This window comes from Macrobrachium nipponense, chromosome 2 (genome assembly GCF_015104395.2).
Source record: "Macrobrachium nipponense isolate FS-2020 chromosome 2, ASM1510439v2, whole genome shotgun sequence".
Lineage (NCBI taxonomy): Eukaryota > Metazoa > Arthropoda > Malacostraca > Decapoda > Palaemonidae > Macrobrachium > Macrobrachium nipponense.
The window spans coordinates 80,524,070-80,539,709 of NC_087201.1; the positions used below are offsets into that span (position 1 = coordinate 80,524,070).

Sequence of the window (15,640 nt, forward strand, 5' to 3'; positions counted from 1 at the left end):
CTAAGAACGAGAACCCGTCTAATCCTTGGCCAAGAAAGAGCTTTGAAATCAAAGGAATATCGAGTCTCGTGGGTCCAAGACCAGAGAGAGCCCTGTGGCCCTGTCAGGGCTCTCAAGTTCTATGTGAATAGGACTAAAAGAGATAAGAGGTCCCTCAGGTAATCTCTGGTGCTCGGTGAAGAGGACCAGATTTGCCGTTGTCGAAGAATGCTGTTGCTTTCTTCTTGAGGGACGTCATTAAAGAGGCTCATTCATCTTGCCAGAAGACTGATATGAGCCTCTTTAAAGTGAAAGCTCACGAGGTCAGAGCCGTAGCTACTTCTCTTGCCTTCCAAAGGAATATGTCTATCAGAGATATTCTTGATAGCACCTTCTGGAGGAGCAATTCCGTATTCGCCTCACATTACCTCCGGGATGTGAGAACGATTTACGAGAACTGTAGTTCTTTGGGGCCTTACATTTCGGCAGACACAGTTTTGGGGGCTGAAGGTGGCTCTCTCCCTATCCCTTAGCTTAGTTAGGTTAGTTTATTGTGTTTTTTTGGTTGATGGTGAGATCTTCTGTGGAAATTCTCCCATTCCTTAGTGTTAATGTCAGGGGGTTTTTGGTTAGTTGGTCAGGTGGTGGTCGGTTGCTGTGTTACTGCCATATGTTTGGCTAGATGGTCTTGTCACATTGTGGTCACGTCCCCGTTGACAGAGCATCCAGAGTGCACCAGCACTACAGGTCCAAACTGGCTGGCAACTCTGATAAAAGCATAAGCAGGCTTTAAGTGACAGTAATCACATAGTCTACTTTGCTATCAGGTAAGGAACCAATAAGTTAATCTTTTATTTTAATTTAAGTTTCCTAAAAAATCCTAGTCTGTCTCTACCCACCATCCGAAGGGTGTGATTCAGCTATATATATATCTGACAGGTAAGTTTCATGAACAAAATGTTTATTGTTATAATACAATTAAGTTTTGTTCATACTTACCTGGCAGATAATATACTAATTTCTGGGCTCAACCTGTGCCGCTCCGTGAAATGCTCCTTATAGCATCATTTCTAAGGTATAAAACTGCTATATATACCAAGAGAAAAAGTTGCATGAATGCCGGGCATATGCCTAGCTCGCATCCCACCCTATAGGGTGGGTCGGTATAGTACTGGGGCGTGAAAAACCACTCTCAGAGGTCTCTTACCAATTAGTTATCTCCTCTCCCAACTCCCCCGTTACTACGAGGTGCCGTTCTACATCCCACTACTGCCCGCCACCCCTCTACCACCCATGCGTACCTAAACATTCCTTTCAATAGCATCGTACGAAGTACAACTGTTTTTCGTTTGTTGATTTTTGTGCTTGATTTTCATATAATGTCGGACCTCCTAGAAGCTTCCACTACTAAGTTGAGTACTACTATTGGATGTGCTATGCACTGAAGTTGCGTTCTCTTTATCATAGGTATTTCCTACGAGAATACGATCTTGATCAAGGATCGTAGATATCCGACCCAGTCCGGCCATTTTGATGTCGCTACTTCACGGAGCTTTGTTTACATGTTTATTGACCATTAGTTCCTCATACTAATGGCAATCATTTTTTGTCCTAGACATATGGAAATAAATGCACTTTTAATATTTTGTATAATTTTTATACGATGTTTACGTGGGTTTTAGATATTTAGTGATTTGGCATACACTGGGCTACGGTCCGAGCATTACATGTTCGAGTCATATCCTACTTTAGGGAGTTTCCCTTGGTTTGACAACTTTTGAGCGTAATTTATCTTTGCATCTTAATCGGCAATCACCCGATTTCGTAGAGATATTTTTAAGAGTGATATAGCCTACCTGACCATATCAGTATCTCACCCGATGTTGGAGACCTAGGCTATTCTCGCTCGGCTTAATTTTTGTCTAGCTTAATATTATGTTGTATTCGTTGTGTGCCATTATTACCTAATTATCTATTATTCACTTTAATTTTGGTCATTTAGTTTTGTAAGCTACATATCTCGTGGTTCAATTGGATCTTTATCATCAGTAGGGTTGTCCACCTGACCGGTCATAGGTCCACTTGATCGCGACGAACCAGTTTTCGCTCTGCCGACCCCCGCCTAGTACCCTTCGGGGAGATACCTTTTATCACACGATTCAGGTTACTTTTTAGGCTTTAGTTATAGTCTATATCGGGAGCGACGGAATATGTTAGCGATATATGGGCATACCATGAGTTAGGACAGTGACGCTTTTCTAGCTGGTTTCGATTGGCTTCCGAACGCACCGGATAGAGCAACTTATGCGTACACTCAGTCTCCCTTTCGGGTTTCCGCCGCATTATTTTGATTCCGTTACAACCGGAATAGTTCTACACACTAATATTTTAGTGTATTGAGCAGATTCAGGTATCTCACCCTGTTTCTGATATCGTAGATTACACACAAATAGAATTTTGTCGGTCGATCCCGGAAGAGGCGTACAGACGTAGCCTACAAAATCTTATATTCTATTGTTTACTATGCACGAAATTTCGGAGCAGGCGGACAGACTATGTAACCGATATCCGCCGCTCACCTTTTTGGTACAGTATACGTCTACCTTGGTAGCGATACAATCATTAGAGAATATTTTTTCCTTAAGTGGATTTAGTTTCCCGGAGCAGGCGGATAAATACGAGTTAGATCCGCCATAATTTTCAACAGAATAAAAAGATTCATAGAACTAAATGACCGAGCTGTATATGTTAAAATTTAGTATACAGAAGTCTATTTTTACTATATATGTTATAATTTAAGATTACGATAAATAATCCGGGGCTTCCGGTAGTTTATATATACAAATTGAATACTTATGTATCAATTTACCTTACAGGTGGTGCGTTGTCAGATGACACTTGCGCAGCTGTCCTTCAGCAAAGGTGCGGACATGAGGTTTGCAGGTCCCATGCACCCTGCGCCGTACAGGTCGATGACCTCATCGTCTGGCATCCGGATGCGTGTGAGATCTGTTATGGGCTTTTTGCCGATATAACCTCGGACTCGGTGAGTCCGCACTTAGATATTTTCATTACTAATTATGAGTATGATGTTCAAGAAGTGAACAAATTATTCTCTTTAGTTTTTAGAAAGTGATAATCCTAATTAGTACTTATTTTTTCAGACCCCACAGGCTGTCAAGAACAACTCTCTTTCGACCCTCAAGATCTGGGTGGCGGATCGGCCGTAACGTTAAGGCTAAGAAAACCTTATATTCTATCAGAGGAGTTATGCACCCTCCTCTACCCAAATGCCAAGATGTCAGCGGCAGTTCCCAAGGAAGTGCTGCACCCATTATTGCCAAGATAAGGGAAGACACGCAGTCCTTGCCTGAAGATCTTGAGGGACTAGGGGAAGAAGTGTTAGAAGACGTGGCGGGCCATCCGCCTTGACATAGAACCAATGGTTCTGGATGCCAGCGATCAAGGTAGGGAGGTAAGTGGGGCAAGTAGTGTGCGGTCTAAGATTCCTGTTCTTAGCCCTGCACCATCTTTAACATCTTCTCATGCTTCTTTTCAATTGTTTACTGCAAGACCCTGGTTGGGGACAAACCAGGCTCAGTAATACCAAAAGTCAAACACTTGAGGAAGGCCTTATCTAAGCAAGTAAACCATCTAGGTTACCGAGACTTACCAAGTCATTAAATGCATCTAAGTCTTCGGAGATTCGGTAGCAGCTACTCCCCTACATCCACGGGTCTAGATCAAGGAGCTCCAAATCTAAGGCTTCAGAACCTTCCTTTGATCCGGTTGCCTTCTCTAATCTTTTAATGGAGAAGATGGGAAGTATGGTCCAATCTCAGATTGGAACCATCGGATCGGTTTGCAGTCTATGGACACTTTTGCTCAGAGACTGCAAAACCAGGAGAACATGTTAGAAATCTCCTGAGAACTGGACTGCCACAACAACAACAGTTTGTGGTTGCCAGACGCTTCTAAACTTCCGGCTTTCGTAAAGAGCAATCCGTGGCGATTGGCTTTACATGCACCATTCGTGGATGGCATGTTACCATAGAAGGATGTGGAACTCGGCCGGTAGAGGACTTTGAATTCTACCCGCCGGGATTGCAGTTTCCCTTCCCAGGATATGCTCGACTGACAGAGGAAGCGCTAGTAAGACTAGATAAGATTCCTAAGGAGACGATGATCTATCCTAAGGAACAGGCTCAGTCCGCATGGTCCGGACATTGAACGAATGGGAGGGGTGTGTGAACACAATGTTGTCCCCCCATAAGAGTTCTTACACAATGTTTGTAGTAGAAGGTCAAACACCGACACCTTGTACTACAAAAGTAGTTGATCTGGCTCTTCAGGCGGCTATGGAGACAAGCCCATGCCACAACTAAGAGAGACGGAGTTGACTTCTCTACTTTTTCCGGGAGATCATGAATGCTGGGTTGACGCCCCAGCAACTTTCACCACAGGGAAACTGAACATTGACTGTGCCTCTACACAGTTCAGTGACAAACTTCCGAGACTCCCAGAAATCCTTGGTCAGAATCGAGTATGAGGCACGTAACTCGGTTAAGTAGATCAATCAACTCCGCTACAATGGCGAGAAATGGCTTCGCTGGTATACCAAGACGAGTCTTGTTCAAGATCCTTACCAAGTCTCTCCTCCTCACACTTCAAAGTGATGCCTATGACTTTGCTGTAGCACGCCGTAATTGCAGAAAGCATGTGCTTTCAGAAGCTACAATAAGGCATGAGCCAAATAAATTGATTAAAGCCTCATTTGGGCCCAGACTTATTCCCGGAAGACATTGTTAACAGTGTCTTAGGTGAGGCCTGCTAGGGTCAATCAAAGTCTCAAAGTTCGTTGGCCTGATGCCAAAACGGAAATATGAACAATCAGGAAATCAGACAAGAGGCAGGAAGAGGTTTAGGAACTTCCAATCATACCAGACTCCACAACCCCAAGCTGTCGTTCAGACGACGATTCCTGTACCTCAAGGACTCAGCCGTCTACGTCTAAATCCCAACCCCAACAACAACAATACGTTTTGGATGACTCAGCCTCCTCAACATCAAGCTCCTTCTCCGGCTTTTAAATTTTTTTAACCCTCCTTTGAGACACAAGGAGTGTTCCATGGGTACAATAGGTACGCCAGAGGTAGTAGAAGCCAGAGGTAACTTTCATAATAGAGGTGGAAGGACTTCAACAAGAGGCAGAGGATACAGGGGTAGACGAGGAAACAGACCCTCTTCAAACCATTGAGACATCTCAGGTAGGGGGAAGACTATACAAATTTCGGAGCCGGTGGAGTTCAGCAAGTGGGCTTCCAGCATAGTATCCAAGGGTCTGGGGTGGAGTTGGATACAAAGGGCCCCCTCCACTAACCAGTTTTCATCAAGCTCCATCGGCAGAACTAGACCTATACACCAAAGATCTTTTGCAAAAGAATGCAATAAAAGAAGTAAGATCTTTGAAATTTCAAGGACGCTTGTTCAGCGTGCCAAAGAAAGACTCAGAACAAAGAAGGGTGATTCTAGATTTGTCACATCTGAATACTTACATTCGATGCGACAAGTTCCATATGTTGACTATCTCGCAGGTGCGGACCTTACTTCCCGTGGGGCCGTCACCACCTCTATAGATCTTACAGACGCTTACTATCATGTTCCGATAGCAAGGCATTTTCGTCCCTTTCTAGGATTCAAACTAGGCAGAAGGGCATACTCATTCAAAGTGATGCCATTCGGACTCAGTATAGCGCCCAGGATATTTACGAAGCTGGCAGAGACAGTAGTCCAAGAGCTGAGAACTCAAGGATACAGTTAGTGGCCTCTCTAGACGATTGGCTTATATGGGCCAGCAATATAGAGGATTGCGTAAAGGCGACAAACAAAGTCATAAAATTTTTTGGAACACTTAGGTTTCAAATAAACCTCAAGAAGTCCCGTCTTACTCCAGCAGCACGTTTCCAATGGTTAGGACTGCATGGAACCTAATCACACAGACTATCTCTTCCCTCAACAAAAAGGAAAGAAATAGCAAAGAAAACAAAAAATTTTCTCAAGGACAAATTAACGTCCAGGAGAAGACAAGAAAGAATTCTAGGCTCACTTCAGTTTTGCATCAGTAACAGACACATTACTAAAGCAAACTGAAAGATATAAATCGGGTATGGCGATCCAAGGCGAACAAGAGGAAACGAGACAAAATATCTCTAATCCCACAAATACTAAAGAAAAGATTGCTCCCTTGGACCAAGGCCAAGAATCTGGCAAAAAAATCGATTCCCCTACGATTTCCACCACCAGCATTGGTAATACACACAGACGCCTCTCTAAGCGGTTGGGGAGGTTACTCCCAATACGAAAAAGTCCAAGGTTTGTGGTCAGTAACATTGCGTCAACTCACATCAACATATTGGAAGCCATGGCAGTATTCTTAACTCTGAAGAAACTAGCCCCGCAAAGAAGCAACACATCAGATTAATCTGGACAACGAAGTAATCGTCCATTGCTTAAACAGAGGGGGATCCAAATCAAGTCACATAAATCATGTGATGATAGCAATCTTTACGATTGCAACAAGAAACCAATGGCACCTGTCAGCTGTACACCTAGCAGGAGTGAGAAAGTGGTGGTAGCGGACGCATTTCAAGGAGAACTCCGCTGGAGTCGGAATGGTCATTGGACAAAGATTCATTCAATTGGATTTTGTCAACAGAATTCCGAACCTTCAGGTGGACCTATTTGCCACGGAATCCAACAACAAACTAAAATGTTATGTTGTCTCCCAACCTGGACCTCTGGCCTATGCCACGGACGCCATGTCCATAGATTGGAACACTTGGCAAAGAATTTATCTGTTCCCTCCGATAAACATGTTAATGAAAGTACTAGACAAACTCAGGACTTTCAAAGGTCAGATAGCTCTGGTAGCCCCCAATTGGCCCAAGAGCCACAATTGGTTTTCCTCTGATGGTAGAACTAGGACTCCTCCCTCGCGGATCCCAGATCCCAAGTTGACACAGGTAGTACAAACTCGCAGTGTGTTAGCTTCCTCAAGAATTCAGAGTGCCCTAACTTTATGGACTTTATGAAATTTGCAGCACAAAGAGATGCTAACATTGATCCTCTAAATACCTTGTTTCTAGAGTCAGATAAAAGGGACTCAACCCTTCGTCAATATGATTCAGCTGTAAGAAAACTGGCAAAGTTCTTAATAAAATTCTAAGGTTAGAGCAATGACTCGGACCTAGCAGTTACCTTTTTTAGGACCCTGTTTGAAACGGGATTAGCAGCTAATACAATTACAACAATTAAATCTGCCTTGAAGAAGATATTTCAGATTGGGTTTAATTTAATTAATCTTACAGATTCTATTTTTCATTTTTCATTTTTCAATTCCAAAAGCTTGCGCCAGACTAAAACCAGTAACCCCGCTCCCACACAGTTTCCTGGTTTTTAATGATGTTCTTAAACTGGCCTCTGAAACCAATAATGATTCATGTTCATACATACACTGTTTAGAAAAACTTTATTTTTGGTAAGTTTAGCATCTGGAGCCAGAATATCTGAGCTTTCAGCATTATCTAGAGAACCGAATCATATTGTTTTTCTCGCATCTGGGGAAGTACAAATCTTTCCAGACAAGAGATTTTTAGCAAAGAATGAGGATCCACAGAACCGATGGTCACCGTGGAGGGGATTGTCCCACTTCCACAGGATCCATCCTTATGTCCAGTTAACACTTTGAAAGCTTATCTGAACGAACTTCTAATAAGTCTTCAGGCCCTTTATTTATTAGAAAATGGAGGAACATTTCCTTAAAAGAATTAGACAGCAGATTCTTTATTTTATCAAACAAGCTAATCCAAGAATCAATTCCACATGCTCATGATATTCGAGGCAGTAAGCCACTCATTAATTATTTTCACCATATGAATTTTGAAGATTTAAAAAAGTATACAGTTGGAAATCACCATTAGTATTTAAACGCCATTACTTAAAATCCTTGGAAGCCCTAAATTTGCAACAGTGGCAGCAGAAATGTAGTTCCTCCTGATATATCAGAACCATGTTAGAAGTTAATTCATTAGTATTCCTTACCTTTCTTTCTCCCCTACCTGCCTCATTTATTGTCCCTGCCTTAGCCTTGTATCACCTAATTTAAATTAGATTGTACTCACCTGTTATTGTTATACCTATTGTAATTAACCTGTTCTGGTACTCAACATTTAGTTTATTGGATGTAAATTGTATAGTATTAAGATATATTGTGATATCTTTTGATGGTTTCCAAGAAATTCTTGGACCCCTCCTTTTGAGTACCAGTATAGTATGTATATTTGTCTTGTATAAAGGTTACTAGTAGACACCTTTATTTTCTTTTGGAAATGTTTTTCCTGAATAAGTTTTTGATAACTGATTACTTTTATGTCAGTTTTGTATTAGATTATATATTTTGATACGGTATTAAAGTTCCTTCTTTATATATCCTAGGTTTTATTCTATTCCTTTTCAGGTAACTAATTACAAGCTATTGGACCAATTCTCTGTTACTATTTCACGGAGCGGCACAGGTTGAGCCAGAAAGGGAAATTTTGACAGAGGAAAAATCTATTTCTGGGCGAGAGACCTGTGCCGCCCGTGAACCCAACCTTGTTTTTTCCTCACCCCTACACTGGTCCAAGCTTGGATGCTATGAGGAATGTTTTAGTACGCATGGGTAGGTAGGGGTGGCTGGGCAGTAGTGGGATGTAGAACGGCACCTCGTAGTAACGGTGGGGGATGTTGGGAGAGGAGATAACTAATTGGTAAGAGACCTCTGAGAGTGGTTTTTCACGCCCCAGTTACTATACCGACACCCTATATGGGTGTGAGCGAGCTAGGCATATGCCGGCATTCCCATCCAAGCAACTTTTTTCTCTGGTATATATAGTAGTTTTATACCTTCGAAATGATGCTATAAGGAGATTTCAATGGGCGGCACAGGTCTCTCGCCAAAGAAATAGATTTTTCCTCTGTCAAAATCCCTTTAGAGTGCCCACCCTCCTCCCCTCAGGAGACAAGGGTCATGAATAAATATGAATAGAAAATGGGAATGGTTCCTGTATCCGCCTCCCAGCGGCGGGAATGGGTACTACCACTCCTGCCGCCCCACTACGTGTGCCGCGAGTTTTTGAAATTCTGTCGGACGTCAGAAATACAGCTATATATATATCTGCCAGGTAAGTATGAACAAACTTAATTGTATTATACAATAACATATTTTAACTTTTCTTGACAGGATGGCCTATACTGACCTAAAGAATGAGATTTCCTGTACTTGGTTACGACTCAACTCAGAGCAAATGGATCAAGTTCGTTTATATTTGTTGGAGCTTTCTTCATCAAGCAAAATCTCTCGAATGAGGGACATTTATGGTTGTAATGACCTCACAGCTGCTTTTCGTTTGTTAGAAAAGTGGAAGCTTTTAACTCCTTACAAGTTAGTTTGTTTTTATTATGTGACATTTCATAAGATTAATCATACACCTAAACGTGATGAAAGACTTTATCTGTATCATGGAAGGGAAGACCTGGAGAAGTATTTGTTTCTACACAAGTATAAATCATAGCCCTTTGTGTAAGATTATTCCCCAACTCAACCTGGAGATGTTTGTTGATTCATGGTTATAAAGTGGTAATTGTTCCTACACTTAATACAAACCCTTGTTCCTTTACATAAGGACTTACTTTCAGCGTAGGCTGGAAATCGGTTGTAAAAGAATAATAACAAGGTAGTTAGGCAGTAACTGCTTGTCTGATAATCGGGAGTCCCGGCCAACTAGACATAAACAGTCCACTTTGCTTTCGGCTGCCGTGGTGTACAGACGTGCTCTCGCTCTCTGCCCATCTTTGTCGTACGAGAACAAACTTTGTGAGATGTTTTTTTGTTTTTCTGTTGAATGTTTGTGTGTTTTGTTTGCTTAATAATTATTGAATTATGCAAACTCAGGAATCAAATAAGCCTATCACCGCCCATTTTCACAACACATTTGCCCTGGAGTGGAGGGGCAAGAAGTGTGGTGGCTTCAGGTCCAAAATTGCAAAATGCCGAAGGCGTGAGTGTTCAACAAATAACCCTTGTGAGACTTGTATCTCTTGGTCGGCGGAGCAGTGGGGGAGATACGAGGGGAGGAAATGATCTTGGGGGAAGTCTTCCAAGACTTTGTCGGAGGGTTACACACCCCTGACGACTCTGTTGGTGACTAATCCTTTGCTTCCTTCCTCCCACCGTGTAAGCTTCCCGTCTCGCTGTTTCCCCTTCAGGGGAAATGTATCCTTCTGCTTTGCTCGATTTGTCAAGTGTAGAAAAGTGGGGGAGGCACGCCAACTAGGAGTTGTACTTCTTCAGGGCGAGTAGGAACTCCTCCCACTAACCCGAATTTTGCTCCATCAGGTGCGTCTGTCTCCACAGTTGAGGATTTGCAACAGGCTTGGGTGAAGTTGGGCTTGCCTGGCACTCCGTCTCTCCAGGCGCTGATGGAACAGTTTTCATCAGCCCCTGTGACTCATGGGGCAGCTGCGGGGATGACAATGACTGTTGATACCTGGTTATGTGGCACCGCCTCACTTAGTGTAAACTCAACACGTTACCATGGTAACACCATCAGTGACGTTGTTTCGTCGGTGCCACACAGATCCATTTTTGCCTCCTCCTTCTCCAGGTTAAGCAGTCCTCTGTCCCCCAGCTACTAATGATCAGCCCCAGAGACCATCCCCACTGGATCTTCCGCCTGTCTCCGTGCCTATGCCTGACTATGATACCATAGTCATCAAAGTCATTAACGATTTTCTCCAACTCTCTCTCTCTCTCTTTCTTAAAGCGAGCTTTCGTCTGGAGCTGCCAGACATCCTCAGGCTGGGAAGCTGAGGGTGGACTGATCTTGGTGCGGTGTCCGTCCTCCTTATATCTGTGGTTGGCAGCAGGGGGTCTGCCCCATGCTTGTCTCCTATTGGCTGGTGGCGGTAAGTCTTGGTTTTCATTGGTTGCCTGAGCCAGGTCTCAAGCCACTTTCTTCGAGCCGATGGTTGCTTTGCAGCAGATCCTGCAGCCGTTTGGATCTCCTGAGCGGCGCTGTAACGTTGATGGGCGTTGCGCTACGCTGTGGGATGTCACGGCTAACTTGATTTCCATCGGCTGGAGGAGTACCTTGTTCAGGGGTATTGTCTTCCTTGGAGTTGTCGTGATCGGTGATGTCATTTTTGGTGGCAGGTCTTCTCATACCCGTAGGGAGGAGAAATTCTTCCTGCGTTGTATTCAGTGTAGGTTTTATTTGCTAGATGAGGAGCACCTCCAGCAGGCGCAACCGACGGGCATCAGGGGCCTTCCCGATGATTTTCGTGTTCTGTATGATGACATCCTGGGAGATGGCCTCCTGATGTTTGGTGTGGGCGTGATTCTTGATAGCCCCTTCTTGGGCATAGCATGAGTCTTTTTCGACAGGCGCATGGTAGTCATACCTATGTAGGTGCCGCTGCATTCGCGGACTAGGCATGTATACTGGTACACTACATGCATCTGCTTCAGGGGTTCTCGTACCTGTGGAGAGGGGTTATTTTTCATAATAAGATCGCGCGTCCTCCGATTCTGATGATATATGATTAAGTCAATATTCTTGGTGTCGTCAGTCGGGGATACATTTTCAGAAATAATTTTTTTAATGAAGTCCTCTTCTTCACGGTAGTGGGAACTCATGAAGGCTTTGTAGTACAGCTTGATATTATCGTGGGGGCGGGGCTGCGGGCTCTCACTACCGTACCATTTCTCCAGGGCTGTGCGGACTTCCTTGCTGATTAATTTATTTGAGTACCCGTTATTCACAAGTACTTGGGAAGCGCCTCAGTGGCATGGTTGGTATGGCCATTCCATTGAGGAGTAAGAGATGTGGATTTCTGGTGATAGAAATTAACTCTCGACGTGGTTTGGAAGTCACTTAAAGCCGTTGGTCCCGTTGCTGAATAACCGCTGGTTCCATGCAACGTAAAAACACCATACAAAACAAAAAAACACAAGTATTTGGGAGGCGCGGTCGAGTTCCTGGGAGTGTCCTGCCAGGTCGAAGGCCCTGACGGTGGAATCTGGCCGGGCACTCGCTGTCTCCGTTGAGGCAAAGTCCTAAATTGGTCTCCTTTGTGTAGACTGAAGTACGGAGACCGTCTTCCGTCTTGCTTACAAGGACGTCGAGGAAGGGGAGCCGATTGTCGGAGCTGTGTTCGACTGTGTAATTCAGCACACTGCATTGCTGAAACGCTTGACGGAGGGCTTCTACCTCATCCTCGGCATTGACTTGCACAAAGATGTCATCAATATAACGTCCATATCTGCCACGCCCAAGAGGGGGCTATCAAGAATCACGCCCACACCAAACATCAGGAGGCCATCTCCCGGGATGTCATCATACAGAACACGAAAATCATCGGGAAGGCCCCTGATGCCCGTCGGTCGTGCCTGCTGGAGGCGCTCCCCATCCAGCAAATAAAACCTACACTGAATACAACGCAGAATGAATTTCTCCTCCCTACGAGTATGAGAAGACCTGCCACCAACAATAACACCACCGATCACGACAACTCCAAGGAAGACAACGCCCCCGAACGAGGTACTCCTGCAGTCGATGGAAATCAAGTTAGCCGTGATGTCCCACAGCGTAGCGCAACGCCCATTAACGTTACAGCGCCGCTCAGGAGATCCAGACGGCTGCAGGATCTGCTGCAATGCAACCATCGGCTCGAAGAAAGTGGCTTAAGACCTGGCTCACGCAACCAATGAAAACCAAGACTCACCGCCACCAGCCAATAGGAGACAAGCATGGGGCAGACCCCCTGCTGTCAACCACAGATATAAGGAGGACGGACACCGCACTAAGATCAGTCCAACCTCAGCTTCCCAGCCCGAGGATGTCTGGCAGCTCCAGACGAAAGCTCGCTTTAAGAAAGAGAGAGAGAGAGAGAGAGAGAGAGAGAGAGAGAGAGAGACAGAGACAGAGACAGACAGACAGACAGACAGACAGACAGACAGAGAGAAAATCATTAATGACTTTGATGACTATGGTGTCATAGTTTATCTGTAAAATTCAAATATATACACCTATTTTGACCCTGTATTTGACCATGACCTCTATAAGCACTCTACTAGCCTGTTAAGTAGCACGGAAAAAGCCGCTATTCGCAAAATAAAGAAGAATCTCTACAAGTGTAACACTGCTGAAGTAGCCATTATTTTAATAAAGTATGCTTGAGAGAGGGTCTGCTTCCTAAGTACAATAATAATAATAATAATAATAATAATAATAATAATAACGATATAACTGTAATTTCAAATTAAAATTCTTCCCTTCGTCTTTCTCTGTATCCATTTCCCTACCTTCTCTCAACTCCAGAGACACTCGGAGCTCGGAAGCTGTCAAATATGTCAAGTAATGTGACAGGAGGGGAACAGTGCCATATAATAGTAAATGGTTTCAATGGTTTTTATGCAGCAGTCTCTCTCTCTCTCTCTCTCTCTCTCTCTCTCTCTCTCTCTCTCTCTCTCTCTCTCTCTCTCTCTCACTGAGATGAGATGATTTTCATGGTACGTATATGTATGTAATTAGTTTATTATTAAAATTTTTCAATAATAATACTTTAATACTGTATGTATAACAATAATACTATAACTGTAATTACAAAATTCATATGTGGGTATTTTAAATACAATAATCTTTCTATTTCATTCTTTTAATACTGTAAGAACAATCTCTCTCTCTCTCTCTCTCTCTCTCTCTCTCTCTCTCTCTCTCTCTCTCTTGGCTGCAAGTGCTAGAAGTACGTATGTATGTACGTATATACCTTTAACGGTACTAATGTTTAGGATTACTTTGAAATTATATTAATACAGTCTCTAAAAGATTATGATAATAATTTAAGGTAAATTTGATGTAGAGTGTTACTTAAGGTATACATTTGGTGTTTCTATTTCTTCCTCCTTTTATCTCTCTCTCTCTCTCCCTCTCTCATCAAAAGAATTGATAGACAGACAAATAGATAATTGTTCAGCCCTCTCTTTCTCTCTTCTCTGGAAAAGATATATGTACTATTAACCCTTTAATGCTGATTGGACATATTAAACGTCGACGAAAATTGTCTGTCGGGTGCCGAACCGACGTATGGTACGTCGAAGAAAAAAAGTTTTTTTTTAAATTCGCGGAATCCTTGGAATCACGCACCATGGGGGATGCTGGGAGCTCACGGACCAAGCTGTTGTTTTGTTTACAATTGTTACCCAGGCGCGCAAGCGCGAATTTCTTTCTTCTCGCACTAAAAAGCACCAGCGACACATCTCAGAAATTATTTCATCACTTTGACATAATTTTTGCACCATTTTATATTAGCCGTTACATAGAGTATTATATATGAAAATGTGCGCAATTTCATGTAGAATACAATAAAAAACAACTCATGGTTGTAGCTTTTATCAGTTTTGAAATATTTTCATATAAATAATGATAAGTGCCAAAATTTCAACCTTTGGTCAACTTTGACTCAACCGAAATGGTCGAAAAACGGACTTGTAAGCTAAAACTATTACATTCTAGTAATACTCAATCATTTACCTTTATTTTGCAACAAATTGGAAGTCTCTAGCACAATATTTAGATTTATGGTGAATTTATGAAAAAACTGTTTCCTTACATCCGTGCTGTAACTCTTCCGAAAAATCATAAATTTTTTCATCCGATTGTCGTAATGTTTGCACCATTTGAAATTAGCCGTTACATAAGGTTTTATATATGAAAATGTGCGCAATTTTATGTAGAATACAACTAATAACAACCCATTGTTGTAGCTTTTATCAGTTTTGAAATATTTTCATATAAATAACAATAAATAGAAAAAATTCTACCTTTGGTCAACTTTAACTTGACCGAAATGGTCGAAAAATGCAATTGTAAGCTACAACACTTACAGTCTAGTAATACTTAATCAATTACCTTAATTTTGCAATAAACGGGAAGTCTCTAGCACAATATTTCGATTTATGGTGAATTTTTTAAAACAACTTTTTTTTATGTCCGCACATTACGAATTCAGGCATCATATTGTGATAATATTTTCTCTGTGTTGCTTTGATCGTTTTTACAATTTTTTATATACCAAAATCATCGCAATTTAGTGTACAATACAACGAAAAAATAATTACCTCATTAGCTTTAACCGTTTTGCTCACAGCACGATTTGTATACAATTATATATGAAAAATGTTTTTTGCACTGTCATATATTCCAATATTTATATATGATAGTGATATTTTTTTTCATTTCTGATGGTTGCATACTAAACTTCAGGCAGTGGCAAAAAAAGGAGCCAAAAATGAACTCTTAATCTTGAAAATTAAGCATGCTGTGATTTTTTGAAAAAAACTTTTTTTCCGCTTTGGCGCTCACTCGCGAACACCGCTGGCATACGGGAGACACTTTCGGAAATACCGGCTCGGCGTTTAAGGGTTAATGGGAGGGGAAGAAGTGTTGCCTATAGAAGTACATTTCAATCTTTTGATATTGTAAGGAGTTATTCTCTCTCTCTCTCTCTGTTGCTGGCTGTTTATCTATTCCTAATGGTAAAATGTTTCATATGACTTTGAAAT

General features: G+C 42.4%; 1 protein-coding gene across 3 annotated transcripts in view; it reads left to right on the plus strand.

The window, feature by feature from the left end:
• Positions 1-15,640, plus strand: part of LOC135220711 (uncharacterized) — a 181,981-nt gene that overhangs the window by 82,226 nt on the left and 84,115 nt on the right. For all 3 annotated transcript variants that reach the window (XM_064258127.1, XM_064258128.1, XM_064258126.1), the window contains exon 2: positions 9,260-9,460. In XM_064258127.1, the coding sequence (XP_064114197.1) occupies positions 9,261-9,460 (200 nt within the window). In that variant the 5' untranslated portion in view covers position 9,260. The remainder of the gene's footprint in view (positions 1-9,259; positions 9,461-15,640) is intronic.